The 15102-nt window shown below is 45.2% G+C and overlaps 1 protein-coding gene across 2 annotated transcripts in view; it reads right to left on the bottom strand.

The window, feature by feature from the left end:
* Positions 1 to 15102, bottom strand: part of SORCS1 (sortilin related VPS10 domain containing receptor 1) — a 428683-nt gene that overhangs the window by 129558 nt on the left and 284023 nt on the right. For both annotated transcript variants that reach the window (XM_084634878.1, XM_084634879.1), the window contains exon 5: positions 1257 to 1330. In XM_084634878.1, the coding sequence (XP_084491004.1) occupies positions 1257 to 1330 (74 nt within the window). The remainder of the gene's footprint in view (positions 1 to 1256; positions 1331 to 15102) is intronic.

Here is a 15102-nt window from a genome sequence, read left to right as displayed (position 1 = left end):
CAGAATTTACTAATGAACATTGCCAAAGAGCCACAGTAATATGTCAGCAGCCCCCCATCAGCTCCCGCTCCCAGCGCCTCCCGCCCACCAGCAGCCCTGCCAATCAGCGCCTCCCCCTCCCTCCATCCCTGCACCTCCCAATCAGCTGTTTCTTGGCATGCAGGGGGCTCTGAGGGGAGGAGGAGGGAGAGGAGCGAGGGCATGGCAGGAAGGGGTGGTGGGGGCAGGGCCTGCGGCAGAGCCAGGGGTGGAGCAGGGAGCCCCCCCCGGCACATTGGAAAGTTGGCACCTGTAGCTGCAGCCCCGGAGTCGGTGCCTAGACAAGGAGCCGCAGATTCACTTCTGAAGAGCCGCACGTGGCTCAGGAGCCACGGGTTGGCCACCCCTGAATTAGGGGATGGGTGGACCCATTTCTGAATTCAAACTCTGTGGCACAGGCTCCTGCCTACTTCACAGTTTTGCAGTCCAGTAGTATTCCCAGAAGTGGTGAAACATTTATGCAGTAGGGCTGATCCCATATGTATACATCTATCTTTGGCCTTGAAATTGGACTAGAAATCTTGGAACATTTGCCACCTGTTTAGTAGAACATGGCAACAATGCACAATGATTTAAGAGTGGAAGTGAAGAAAAATATTGTTTGTCATAGTGTAATGATGTCCGACATCCTGGTCGCTACTGGGGTTTGAACCCGTGATAACCTGAGCTAAAAGCATGAGCCTACACAGCTTGAGCTAAAGGACTATGGGTGAAAGCCTGGCTCTGCTTAAGCCAGTGGCAAAACTACCATGGACTTCAGTGTTCCCAGGATTTTCGGGAGCTGAAGTAGATTCATATTCTCCATGGCTTGGGTACCGAGGGGAACATATACATGAGAAACAGTTGCCCTGCACATGTCAGTCCTGCACACGTAACAGCACGGCAGAAAGCAATGGTCAGTACTAAGAAGATGAAGGCTACTTCTCAAAGTGTTATGATTTGTGCTAGTGTGGTGGCTAGGAGCCCTAATCATGCACCGGGACACCATTGTGCAAGGCGCTGTACAAGCCCAGAACAAGACGACAGTCTCCGCCCCGATGGGAAAAAATTAACCTCAACACTAAAACAGAAGAGCAAAAGGTCTGAGTGATGACAACGTTTGTCTCCTTCAGCAACGCCTCGTCAGCCCCAGAGCTTAAATTCGAAAGCACCACCACCTCCACATACACATGGTGGAGCTGTGTTTGTGAAACCAAAAAATGTGCTTTGTTACTTACCAGTAGAACCTGTTTGGTGCGACACCCTCCTGGAGAAGCTGCCATCTTCTGCCAAACTCAACCGAACTGTATAACTGGAGACAAAACAGAGTACAATCACTGTACCTTCCTGACCTCTTTTTTTTTAATCTTCAAAAATCACATTAAAGTATGAGAATAAACATAGCCAACAAAGGAACAGAACTGCGACCCATACCACTTTGCAAGTGTTCTCTGGCATCCCTTGCTCCCGAGGCAGGGCCTCCAAAGTGAAAGGGCTGATCTGTGGACAGCCAGGAGACTCTGACTATAATGGAAAGGAAGAGCACGCCCTACGGAACAGAGTGTGACATTCCCCAGGCCCTTTCATGGTTTTGGAAAGGCTATGGGAAGTGAGGGGTTCTGTGGCACTGGGTGGGGGGTGGTGGGAAGTGGAGGGGCTCCACCCAGAATTATGCATTTATTCCTCTTGTGTGCTACAGATCCGAGCTCTCCAGTGGCGCGCTCCACCAGACAGCACAGCTAGGGGCTGTAAGGGTTCTGGGAAATGGCAGAGGTGGTTCCCAGGAGATCTGTAAACTGTGCACCTGCACTTGTCACAAACTACTCATTAATGGGGTACAGCCTGTCATGGCCACTACTACAGCCCATGGGTTGCAGCTCAACTGCACAAGTGCCCTGCCTCCTGGATGGGGAGGAGAAATTGACTCAAGTTTGTCCACTGTGCAAATCCTATTTTACTTGCTCTTTGCACAGGGAAACTGGGAACCATCTTTCTATAGACCTGCCCCATATTTTATGATACTTTAGTTACTCTCACCTAACTTACATCATGCTCCTGGGGATTTCAGGCACAGGTCATTCTCTGCATGCACTGTTGCCCACTACTGAATAGAATCAGCGGGTAGCCGTGTTAGTCTGTAGCCACAAAAACGACAAGGAGTCTGGTGGCACCTTAAAGACTAACAGATTTATTTGGGCAGAAGCTTTCGTGGCTAAAACACCACTTCTTCAGATGCAAGAATACTGTACTGAATAGAGTATCTCTGAAATGCTGGAACTAAAACATGCCTGTGTACCATTTGCAATTCTCTCGCACTTTGGTACCTGACTGAAAGGAAGCAGAAATAACCCTTGGTATCACTGACAGCCCCTGGAGATTCAACCACGGTTCCAATGGCAGAGGCCAGTGGTATTGAGAGGGGAAAAAATACTTGCACGGACTGTTGCAAATGATGCATATGAGCAGTTAGCTGCTAAACATAGTGATTGTGTCTGCATGCAACTGCAAACAGTTACCTACAGTTGACTGAGACATGTAACTCAGAGTCTAGCTCTTTTAGGTGATACCAGATAATAAAGGTTTCGGGGTAGTAGCATTTTTTACTTTCATCCTAAACTTATGCTTGCAAAGGCTGCTGAATTTACAGCCATACATAATGGAGATATGAAAGTTACTTACCTGTAAGCGAGGTTCTTCGAGAGGGACTCTGCATATTCCCACTCTTGGGAGAGTTTAGAATGTAGTATGCATATTAAGTTGGCTGGTGGGTAAGGAGCACTAGCTAAACAAGGACTGTGGCATCCATCTACCAATCTGTGCATTTTACCTAGTTGCAATATCTAACAAATAATGGCTTGGAAACATGCGTATTGAATGCCACGTGACTGCTCTAAAAATTTCTATTATTAGAACCTGTTTCAAACATGCCACCAAGGCTGCAATCTCTCTAGTGGAGTCTACGGTCAGATTAGGGCCCCGGGGCGGGGGGGGGTGGGAATAGGAGGGAGGGATTGTGAAGCTTGCTTGTAAATTTCTAGTATACACTCTCTGACCCATCTTGATAATGTATGTGTGGAAATAGGATTTCCTTTACAGTTACCAGCATATGAAACAAACAATTTAAGTGAAAATCTAAAGTCTTTAGTCCTATCCAAATAGAAGAATAAAACTCTTTTTGTATCCAAATAATATAGCTTTGATTCTCCTCTTATTCGAATGAGGTCGGGGTGGGGGGGAAGAGAGGGAGGCAACACTGGCAATGTGATGGACTGATTGATAAGGAAATTTGAGATGACTTTTGGTATGAATCTAGGATGTGGATGAAGAACTACTTTGTCCTTATAAAAGGTTGTAAATGAAGGGTCAGCCATTAAGGCATGAAGTTCACTAATCCTCCTAGCTGATGTTATTGCTATAATAAAGACAGCCTTAATTGATAAATGAAATAAGGAACACGAAGATAAGGGCTCAAATGGTGGAGACATAAGCTGTGACAGCACTAAAGTGCCATGGTGCCACAGGTGGGGTACAAACTTAGTAACTCTTTAAAAACTTAATACCCTCATGCAAGAATACCGATTTACCATCTATTGGTATATGAGAAGCTGCCAAAGCAACAAATAAACCTTTATCCTTTAAATATAACAAATACTCTAATATAGATTGAATAGGGCATGACACAGGATCGATATTCTATCAGATATCCACAGTGAAAACCATTTCCATTTTAATTCATAATATTTTCTAGTTGATTTTCTTCTGGCATTAAGAAGAACATGTTGAATATCCATAGAGAAAGACCTCTCCAACTCTGTTACAGACTGATTGCTTATGCTCTCAGATGAAATGATAATGGATCAGGATGGTAAACTGTCCCTTATTGTTGTTTCAGAACGTCTGGAAAAATCTCTAGTTTCTTTTGGAAAGAAGAAGCAAACCCGTGAACTACGGCTATCAGTATCATTTTGGCCGAGACCTGTCCTATTTTTCTCACAGTCTTCAACACCAGAGGAAATGGTGAGAATGCATACATTAGTTCTGCATCCCATCCACGGAGGAACGCACCTGCCAGAGAGTGACATGGTTCACTCACCCCTGTGGCGCCTTCTGGTGGCTGTTTTGTGAATTAGCTCTGCCAGCTGGTGGGCCCTCTTCTGGTGGCATCTCACTGCCATCACTTCAGTTCCCGGACCCACGTCGCTTCCAGGAATGCAGTGTCCCCTTCATGATACAGCCCTCCGGCTATGCCGCACTCTGTGCTCCCCCTTTCCAGGGGACAGTATTGCAGGACCTCAGTCCAGCCACTTCCTCAGTGGTGAGTGGGGGCAAGGGGAACCCAGGCCCGCCCAATACTCTGGCTCCTGGCCCAGGGACCCTGTAGATAACCTTCACTTGCTGCATCCCCTCTGACTCCTCAGTTAATTTCCCTGGGGCACCTCCCCGTGGCCTCCAGCACCTTCTTCACCCTGACCTCAGGGCTTCAGCCTGCCAGTTTTAGCTAAGCCTGCCAGTCCTAGCATCTAGCCAGGAGTCCTCTCGAGCTTCCCCAGTCCCTGCTAGCACTCCTTCCTCCTCCTAGGAGTCTGATTTTCCCTCCTCAAGCTCCAGGCAGATACTGAACTTGCTCTGCCCTGCAGCTCTTCTCATATGGGTCTGCCTGGCCCTGATTGGCTGCTCCTCTCAGCCCTTCTCTGATTGGCTACCTCCTGTGCAGCCTCCCTAGGACTCTATTAACCCCTTAGAGCCCAGTGTGGGACAGTCGGCCCATCACACAAAGATTGAGTATCCAATCTGGAACAAAAACAGCAGCATTTCCTGCTGAATCTTATAGCAATTAGATCTATCTTTGGCGCACCCCAAAGAGCAAAGATGTCTCTGATTACAGAGTCTTTCAAAGACCTTTGTGCATCTGTGTAGATTCCCTGCTTAGTTCTGGCTGAGGGATCCAGTCTGCTGTAAAGCTATCGGACTCATTCTTTGGGCTATACACCAGTCTCAAAGTTTCATTGCCTCCTTGCAAAGCTGTGGTGATAGGGCGTCCCCTTATCTGTTTACATAGTACATTGCTGTCATATTGTCTGTGGCCACTTGAACCACCGACCCTTGAATCTGGGGGAGAAATGGTCTGAGTGCCAACCAAATTGCTCTTGATTCCAGAATGCTACTATAGAGACAACCTTCCTGTTGACCCCAGAGTCCCCTTGTTACAAACTTCTCGAGCTGTGCACCTTAGCCTATTTTTGTGGAGCCTGTTGTGATGATCCTAGATAGGACTGGATAACACCCCTCTCAGAACATTTCCCTAATCCATCCACCACCAGATGGATCTTTGGATTTCCCTGGGAACTGTAATGATCATATCCCTACTGTGCGCCTGCAGTCTGATGTTCTTTGATAACCAGTGCTGGGGCAGTTTCATCCTAAACCTTGCATAAGTTGTGACATATGTACCATTATACCCATTAGTGATAGAAAAAATATTTACTCTTTGAGATGGAATCAGCAGCAAAGATTGAAAGGGACTTCTCCCTCGGAAGGTATGCTTTTGCTGTTTGGGAATCGAGAAGAGCTCCTATGAATAGAATTTTCTGTGATGGGGTCAGTAATGATTTTTTAAAATTTATTAAAGAAACCAAAATTTCAGAATAGAGGGCATGCAAATTTTGTGACTTCTTCCAGCTCATCCTCTGAGGTTGCTAGTAGGAGCCAGTCATCAAAATATGGAAACACAGAAACCCCTCATCTCTTGAAGAATGCTGCTACTTCAGATAGACATTTTTAAAGACTTGAGGTGCCAAGGAGAGGCCAAAGGGGAGGGCTCTGTATTGGAAATGGTCCTGCCCTACAGCAAAATGAAGGTACTTCCTGTACGATGGTCTTATTGAAATATGAAAGTAAGCTTCTTTGAGATCCAGAGCAGTAAACCAATCTAGAAAGGATAGGGAAGGAATATAGGATCTTAGGGTTAATATACTGAAATGCATCTTTCAGATGTACTTGTTTAGCTTCCTTAGATCTAAGACTGGACGAAGATCTCCATCTTTCTTTGGAATTAGAAAATAGCAGGAGCAGAACCCTTGATTCCTGAGATTTATTGGAACCTTCTCTATTGCTGTCTCCATTAGCAGAGAATTGATCCCTGATCTTAACAATGTCCCTGTGTGGGGTTCCTGAAAAGAGAGGGAGAGGAAGGTTGGTTTGGAGGAAGGGTATCAGCCTGGATGGTATAACCATTCTTTATAGTATCCAGTACCCATCTGTCTGTGGTGATCTTTAGCCACTCACTCTAACATTGACTTAAAAGGTCTCCAAATGTAAGGAAAACAGGATTCAACATTGCTTTGCTGCTCTCAAACACCACTGAAAACCTGCAGTCTCACTGCAAGCAAAGAAGCCGTGATAGGCCAATTATTTTGCTTCATTTTGGGCTTGAATGACCATCTCTTGTATGACTGAGAATCAAAAGACCGTTGTTGTTGGTATTGGTAGTGATGTCTATTTTTGTTGAATGAAGAAGAATAAGGTGGGTTATGCTGTCTTTGGAATCTGAAAAGGTCAAAAAGATCTCCTTTTGAAAGTCTGCAAAAGACCCAGGGACCTAGATGTAGATCTAGTCTCTTTCATTTTTTCCAATAACTCATTGGTATTTGAACTACACAAGCAGTTGCCTTCAAATGGAAAGTCCTCAACTTTAGATTTTGTTCCCTGTGGAAAAGAAGAGGAGCATAGCCAGGCATGTCTTCTGAGAGTTCTTACTGTTGCCACTGGGCTTGAAGACACATCTGAGACAGCAAAGGACAGCCTTTATGCTTGCTTACCAATGTTTTGACCCTCCTTAAAGAGGGAATTAGTGACTTTGGGAAAGGAGAAGAGCATAGCACTTCTTCTGCCAGGGAGGAGAAGGGAGAATTTGAGAAGGATGGGAGATGAACTAGGGAAATATAACCTAGATGGAGCTACTATAAGGTGGATGAATAACTGCTTGGAAAATAGTTCCCAGAGAGTAGTTATCAGTGGTTTACAGTCAAGTTGGAAGGGCATATTGAGTGGAGTCCCACAGGGATCAGTTCTGGGTCTGGTTCTGTTCAATATCTTCATCAATGATTTAGATAATGGCATAGACAGTACGCTTATAAAGTTTGCAGACGATACCAAGCTGAGAGGGGTTGCAAGTGCTTTGGAGGATAGGATTAAAATTCAAAAGAATCTGGACAAACTGCAGAAATGGTCTGAAGTAAACAGGATGAAATTCAATAAGGACAAATGCAAAGTATTCCACTTAGGAAGGAACAATTAGTCAAAGACATACAAAATGGGAAATGACTGCCTAGAAAGGAGTACTGTAGAAAGGGATTTTGTGGTCATAGTGGATCACAAGCTAAATATGAGTCAACACTGTAACACTGATCCAAAAATAGCAAACATCCTTCTGGGATGCATTAGTAGGAGTGTTGTAAGCAAGACATGAGAAGTAATTCTTCCGTTCTATACTGTGCTGATTAGGACTCAACTGGAGTATTGTGTCCAGTTCTGGGCACCACATTTCAGGAAAGATGTGGACAAATTGAAGAAAGTCCAGAGAAGAGTAACAAAAGTGATTACAATCTAGAAAACATGACCTATGAGGGAAGATTGAAAAAAAATTGGGTTTGTTTAGTCTGGAGAAGAGGAGACAGAGGGAACATAACAGTTTTCAAGTACATAAAAGGTTGTTAGAAGGAGGAGGGAGAAACATTATTCTCCTTAACCTCTGAGGATAGAACAACAAACAATGGGCTTAAATTGCAGCAAGGGCAGTTTAGGTTGGACATCAGGAAAAGCTTCCTAACTGTCAGGTGGTTAAGCACTGGAATACATTGCCGAGGGAGGTTCTGGAATCTCCATCATTGAAGATTTTTAAGAGCAGGTTAGACAAACATCTGTCAAGGATATTTTAGATAATACTTAGTCCTGCCATGAGTGCAGGGGACTGGACTAGATGACCTCTCGAGGTCCCTTCCAGTCCTATGATTCTATGATTTTAAATCTTTCAGTTGAACAGAAGGAGTATTGTTACAGTACACAACAGGGAATAAACAGACTTGGCTTCTATTCTCAGCTTGCATGACCTTGGGCAACTCACTTAATATTACTCACTTAATATCTCTCTCTCTCAGTTCCCCCATTTTATAGACAGGATAATACCTCACAAGGATGTTTATAAGTTACCTACATTAACTAGAGCTCTTTCAAAAACGGTAAGTTCTTTTAAACATTTTGAAATATCCTTTGAAAAAGATATCCCTTTTCCTTTCCCCTTCCTTTCTCAATTGCAAAAAAAGAAAAAGGAAAAAAAAAGAAGGGATGAAAAGAATGGGGAAATACAAGAAAAAGATGATAACAAGGGAAAGGAAGGAGGAAAACATTTTTGGTTTTGATTTGAAAACCGAAATATTTTCAATTTTCCATTTTCAGGATTTTGTGTTTAAAAAGTGGAAAATTTTAGATGCATGTGAAAAAAAAATCAGAGAAGTTTCCCTTTATCAAGAAGGAAAGAATGGAGGCACCTTAACAAACATCTTTATTCAGTCACTAGTGAAAAGGGGGTACAGGCTTTCCACCCTTGTCTGCCTCTCATTCTACAGCTTCTCTAGACTGTCACAACAAAACATTGAGCACTATTATTATTGTCACATCACAGAAATCTCCAGTTGTGTTAACAGTGCACCAGCAACAGTGTGTCTGAACTGAGAGGAATAAAAAGAAAACCTTGATGGAATTGTTTTAAATGGAGGAAATATGCATTGCTCTTCATTGTATCTGGTCTTTCACACCTCACTACGTTCACATCACAACTTCTAGTTATACCTGCACTAAATGCAGGGGACGTTTTATGTGTTCTTAGGAACTGTTCTTGGTTCCCTGGAAGCCAGTGGCAAAAGCTCCCATTGTGTTTGGTGGGATTGACTGGGATTAGGTCCACAGAGAGTTGCATCTACATAGGGCATCGAGGGATCCTCCTCATTTGCCAGCAGCTGAGCTTCTATAATACGCAATTATTCATCTTGGTTTCCAACGTGCAAAATGATGACACGTTAACTGGAGAGTTATTACAGATTCTCCTGACACTGGTTGCGGAACATCTCACGAGTGTTCAAGGTAAATACTTTTACCATGAAGTAGCGTGAGATGTTAAGTTAAATCTGGCAGGATCTTGGGCAGCATTAACGACCTTCAGTGATCAGGCCAAAAAAAAAAAAATTCCCTATAGGGTGCTTTGTCAAGTGTATTCTACTGAGATGACATTTTGGAGTGGAATGGTGGACCAGAAGGAAAAGGAGAATATCTGGGGGCTAGGCTTGATTTTTATCCAGACAGGACACGGGGATATTTCCCCTATTTATCATGTATGGTGCTTTCATGAAAAAAAAGGTGCACAGCAGCTTACTGCCATGTTGTAATATAAGCTTTTTCTCTCCCAGGGCTGTTATGACAGGCTCATCCATGTAGTCTCTTAGGGGATGACATTTTATTTTTTTTTGGCAAGCATTTCAGTCTGATTACAGGTAATTTTCATTATTAGATCGAAATGATATCATGTTCTTCCATTTTTCAAAGCACAAATAGAAAAAGAATCTTTGATCAGTTTTGATCTAAATTTTCATCTAAGGGGCAAATGTTGATTTGTCACTCTGTTTTTATATTTTGCTCCTGCTCAGGCAAAATTTCTATTGAGTACAAACTGGATTAAAAAAAATCACCTTCTCTTGCTAGCAGTTCTGGGAATGGATCGCAGTGCATCTTGGGGGCGGGGTCACCACCCCATGATGCAGTTTTCTCCATCCCATAATTCCAAGGGCTTCCAACTATGTTTTGCATCATTTTCAAACTACTCCAGTAAACTCTGCCTGAAAGCATGGATCTCGCCACTGTTCACCAGGGTTGTGACAAGCATTATGAGCACAATACAGCTGATCCTGCAGTACTTCATGAGCTGCAAATCTGACCAGGAAGCCATGGAGACTGCCTTCCTGTGTGCTATGGAAAGAAACAATTAAAGACTGAGGTTGGCATTCATGGAGCAGCAGTACATGGTAGACTGCTGTGACTGGGCTTAGGTAACAAGCACTGAGTGGTGGGATCGCACTGTGATGCAGGTATGGGATGATGAGGAGTGGCTGCAGAATTTCCTTGAACTCTGTGTGAAGCTCACGTCCACCCTGCGGTGCCAGGATACCAAAATGAGAGTTGCCCTGACAGTGGGAAAGTGAGTGACGATTGCTGTGTGGAGGCTGGCAACTCCAGACTGTTACCGGTCAGTCATGAATCAGTTTGGAGTTGGGAAGTCCACTGTGGGGGTTGCAGTGATGCAAGTGTGCACAGCCATTTATAGCCTCCTGCTACAAAAGACTGTGACTCTGGGCAATGTGCAGAAAATAGAATCATAGAATAGAATCATAGAATATCAGGGTTGGAAGGGACCCCAGAAGGTCATCTAGTCCAACCCCCTGCTCAAAGCAGGACCAATTCCCAGTTAAATCATCCCAGCCAGGGCTTTGTTAAGCCTGACCTTAAAAACCTCTAAGGAAGGAGATTCTACCACCTCCCTAGGTAACGCATTCCAGTGTTTCACCACCCTCTTAGTGAAAAAGTTTTTCCTAATATCCAATCTAAACCTCCTCCACTGCAACTTGAGACCATTACTCCTCGTTCTGTCATCTGCTACCATTGAGAACAGTCTAGAGCCATCCTCTTTGGAACCCCCTTTCAGGTAGTTGAAAGCAGCTATCAAATCCCCCTTCATTCTTCTCTTCCGCAGGCTAAACAATCCCAGCTCCCTCAGCCTCTCCTCATAACTCATGTGTTCCAGTCCCCTAATCATTTTTGTTGCCCTTCGCTGGACTCTCTCCAATTTATCCACTAGTGTGGGGCCCAAAACTGGACACAGTACTCCAGATGAGGCCTCACCAATGTCGAATAGAGGGGAACGATCACGTCCCTCGATCTGCTCGCTATGCCCCTACTTATACAGCCCAAAATGCCATTGGCCTTCTTGGCAACAAGGGCACACTGCTGACTCATATCCAGCTTCTCGTCCACTGTCACCCCTAGGTCCTTTTCCGCAGAACTGCTGCCTAGCCATTCGGTCCCTAGTCTGTAGCTGTGCATTGGGTTCTTCCGTCCCAAGTGCAGGACCCTGCACTTATCCTTATTGAACCTCATCAGATTTCTTTTGGCCCAATCCTCCAATTTGTCTAGGTCCTTCTGTATCCTATCCCTCCCCTCCAGCGTATCTACCACTCCTCCCAGTTTAGTATCATCCGCAAATTTGCTGAGAGTGCAATCCACACCATCCTCCAGATCATTTATGAAGATATTGAACAAAACCGGCCCCAGGACCAACCCCTGGGGCACTCCACTTGACAGCGGCTGCCAACTAGACATGGAGCCATTGATCACTACCCGTTGAGCCCGACAATCTAGCCAGCTTTCTACCCACCTTGTAGTGCATTCATCCAGCCCATACTTCCTTAACTTGCTGACAAGAATACTGTGGGAGACCGTGTCAAAAGCTTTGCTAAAGTCAAGAAACAATACATCCACTGCTTTCCCTTCATCCACAGAACCAGTAATCTCATCATAAAAGGCGATTAGATTAGTCAGGCATGACCTTCCCTTGGTGAATCCATGCTGGCTGTTCCTGATCACTTTCCTCTCATGCAAGTGCTTCAGGATTGATTCTTTGAGGACCTGCTCCATGATTTTTCCAGGGACTGAGGTGAGGCTGACTGGCCTGTAGTTCCCAGGATCCTCCCTCTTCCCTTTTTTAAAGATTGGCACTACATTAGCCTTTTTCCAGTCATCCGGGACTTCCCCGGTTCGCCACGAGTTTTCAAAGATAATGGCCAATGGCTCTGCAATCACAGCCGCCAATTCCTGCAGCACTCTCGGATGCAACTCGTCCGGCCCCATGGACTTGTGCACGTCCAGCTTTTCTAAATAGTCCCACCTCTATCTCCACAGAGGGCTGGCCATCTCTTCCCCATTTTGTGATGCCCAGCGCAGCAGTCTGGGAGCTGACCTTGTTAGTGAAAACAGAGGCAAAAAAAGCATTGAGTACATTAGCTTTTTCCACATCCTCTGTCACTAGGTTGCCTCCCTCATTCAGTAAGGGGCCCACACATTCCTTGGCTTTGTGGATGGATAGTGGATGGCTTTGTGGCAAAGGGATTCCCTAACTGTATCCAGTCGACAGATGGCATACGTATCCCAATTTTAGCCCCAGACCATCTTGTGATGGAGTACATTAACAGAAAGGGCTACTTTCACTGACATCAACACAGGGTGATCAGGGAAGGTGCATGATGCACACATCTTTAGGAACACTGGCCTATATAGAAAGCCACAAGCAGGGACTTTCTTTCCAGACCAGAAGATTTCAACAGGGGATGTGGAAATGCCCCTAGTGATTCTGGGAGAGCCAGCATATCCCTTCTTTTCGTGGCTTATGAAGCCATGAACCAGAAACCTTGACTGCAGCAAGGAGTGCTTCAACAACATGTTCAGCAGGTACAGAATGACCGTTGAATGTACGTTTGGCAGATTAAAGGGTTGCTGGTGCTGCCTTTTGGCAGGTTAGACCTCAATGAGGAAAATATTTCAGCCTGTGGTGCTGCGCATAACATCTCTGAAGCCAAGGGGGAAAGTTTTCCCAGGGATAGAGCACTGAGATGGATCACCTGGCAGCTGATTTGGAGCATCCAGACACCAGGGCTATTAGAGGAGTTTAATGGGGGGTGGGGGACGCTATTCAAATCAGGGAGCTTTGAAGCAGTATTTTGACAATAAGCCCCAGTAATGTGTTTTTCTGTAATAAATTGAGCCAGGAATTGTTTACCTGCCACTGTAAATGACCCCTGTAATCATTCCTGCCTGAGCGTTAATTGTAGTCTGCAAATGTGCCGATGGCCACTGTGTATGAATTTCTGTTGCAACCCTACAGTGTAGGCCACAAATAAAGAATCACTGTCTTTGTAAGACTAAATTTTTATTAAACAGCAATACACAGATTAACATTTCTTACAAGGGACATGACAGTGAGCAGCACTCTTTGAAGTGAGGATCTCACAGCTGTGTGCAAGTCATGCTGTCATTATGGAAAATGTCCCTAGGGGTGGAGTGCAAGGGGTACTGCAATGGGCCGGGAATGTGAGAGGAATGTGTGGGGAGTTTGGGGAGGGCAATGAAGGCAGTTCTGTATGGACTGCTGAGGGAGCTGAGCAGGCATGTGTTCCACTTGCAGCAAAATCAGGGACCTCAGCATCTCTGTTCGGTCCTCCATGAGCTTTATCATCCACTCCTTATCCTCTATTATCTACTCCTCCTCTGTCTCCTCTCTTGGCTATCCATTTCTAGTTTTTCATTTGTTGTTTCTCTCTATGATCTGTGCTCCCTATCTGACGATTGCAGCGCTTCGCAAAACATGTCCTCCTTATTCCTTGTTTGCCTCCTTATCTGACGGCGGCACTCTGCCGATACGTAGGACCTGGCCCCCAAAGGCACATCTGCAGAAGCAAAAGAAACAATACACAGAGTCAGTATTATGTGTGCACTCACAGTCTTGAATCATAGAAGTTACATACACTCCTTTCTCACTTTCCCTTGACAAACATGCAGCACAGCCAGAGCACTAAACATGGTGAGTTCAGCCCAGGGGAGGGGGAAGGGTGGTGCAAGATGGGACAAAGGGTCTGAGTGATTTCAGAAGGGGATTACTACAAGCGCCTAGGCACACTATTCTGAACACTGGCACCATTTTCCACAGGCAGGGGCGATCAAAGTTGAAATCACACTGCTGAGAGTAACTGAAGATGCAAGGGTGCATCTCCAGCATGCATGTGGCTTCAGACAGGATCCATACACAGCTCCCCTGTGTGCTGCTTTGGTTCCTGCAGAAGTAATTGCTGATTGGCACGGCAAAGTTTCCTACAATCGGGGAAGAAACAAAGCAGCTCTGCCAAAGAATGTTCAGCAAAGGATTGCAGAATATCTTCAGGAAAGTTTCCTAGAGATCTCTATGGAGGATTCCCAGGAGATCTCAGTATGCATTAACAAACTTTTCCACTGTGTTGCTGCACAGGGGAATGTGAAGTAGATGCAAACAGTACCTAGTGTTTCAGAGTAGCAGCCGTGTTAGTCTGTATCCGCAAAAAGAAAAGGAGGACTTGTGGCACCTTAGAGACTAACAAATTTATTTGAGCATAAGCTTTCGTGAGCTACAGCTCACTTCATAGGATGCATTCAGTGGAAAATACAGTGGGGAGATTTATATACACAGAGAACATGAAATAATGGGTGTTACTGTATGTAGCTCACGAAAGCTTATGCTCAAATAAATTTGTTAGTCTCTAAGGTGCCACAACTTCCCCTTTCCTTTAGCAGTACCTAGTGTTGTTAATTTTGATTCCTTCTCCCATGTGCACCATGTAACAAAATAAAGGACACCTCTCCTTCATGTCACTGTGCACTATCAAAGCAAAATAGTACTTACCAGAGCTCTCCTCTCCTGCTTCAGGCACACTAGAGCTGGGCATCTGGGACTCCAGAGTCAAAAAGAGGTCCTGGCTCAGCACGCCAATGGAAGAGCCTGTTGCTTGTCCCACATCTTCCTCCAACTAGACCCCCTTGTCCACCACTTGTCCTCAGGGTTGACTCTGCTAGCTGCTGAATGCAGTCCCCCCAAAGTATCCACGAGGCTTTTGGCAGTGCAGGTGAGGTCGCCTCTGAGGATGACATGCAGCTCTTTGTAGAAGTGGCATGTTTTTGGTGCCACACCAGAGTGATGGTTGGCCTCCCCTGCCTTTTGGTAAGGCTACATCAGCTCCTTGATCTTAGCACAGCACTGCTACATGTCCCTATTGTGCCCCTTCTCATCCATGCCATGAGCAATCTGCTTGTAGATGTCAAAGGTCCTATGGCTGGATCAGAGCTGCAACTGCACAGTCTCCTCTCCTCACAGACCCAACAGATCCAGCAACTTCCGTGTACTCCAGGCAGGAGTGTGTTTGCTGCCGAAAGCCAGCATGGTCAGCTGGGAAGATGCAA

The sequence above is a fragment of the Lepidochelys olivacea genome, assembly GCF_965140295.1.
Source record: "Lepidochelys olivacea isolate rLepOli2 genome assembly, chromosome: 7".
Taxonomy (NCBI): Eukaryota; Metazoa; Chordata; order Testudines; family Cheloniidae; genus Lepidochelys; species Lepidochelys olivacea.
Note: the sequence above shows the minus strand (reverse complement) of the source record. Positions and strands in the feature narration are given on the sequence as shown.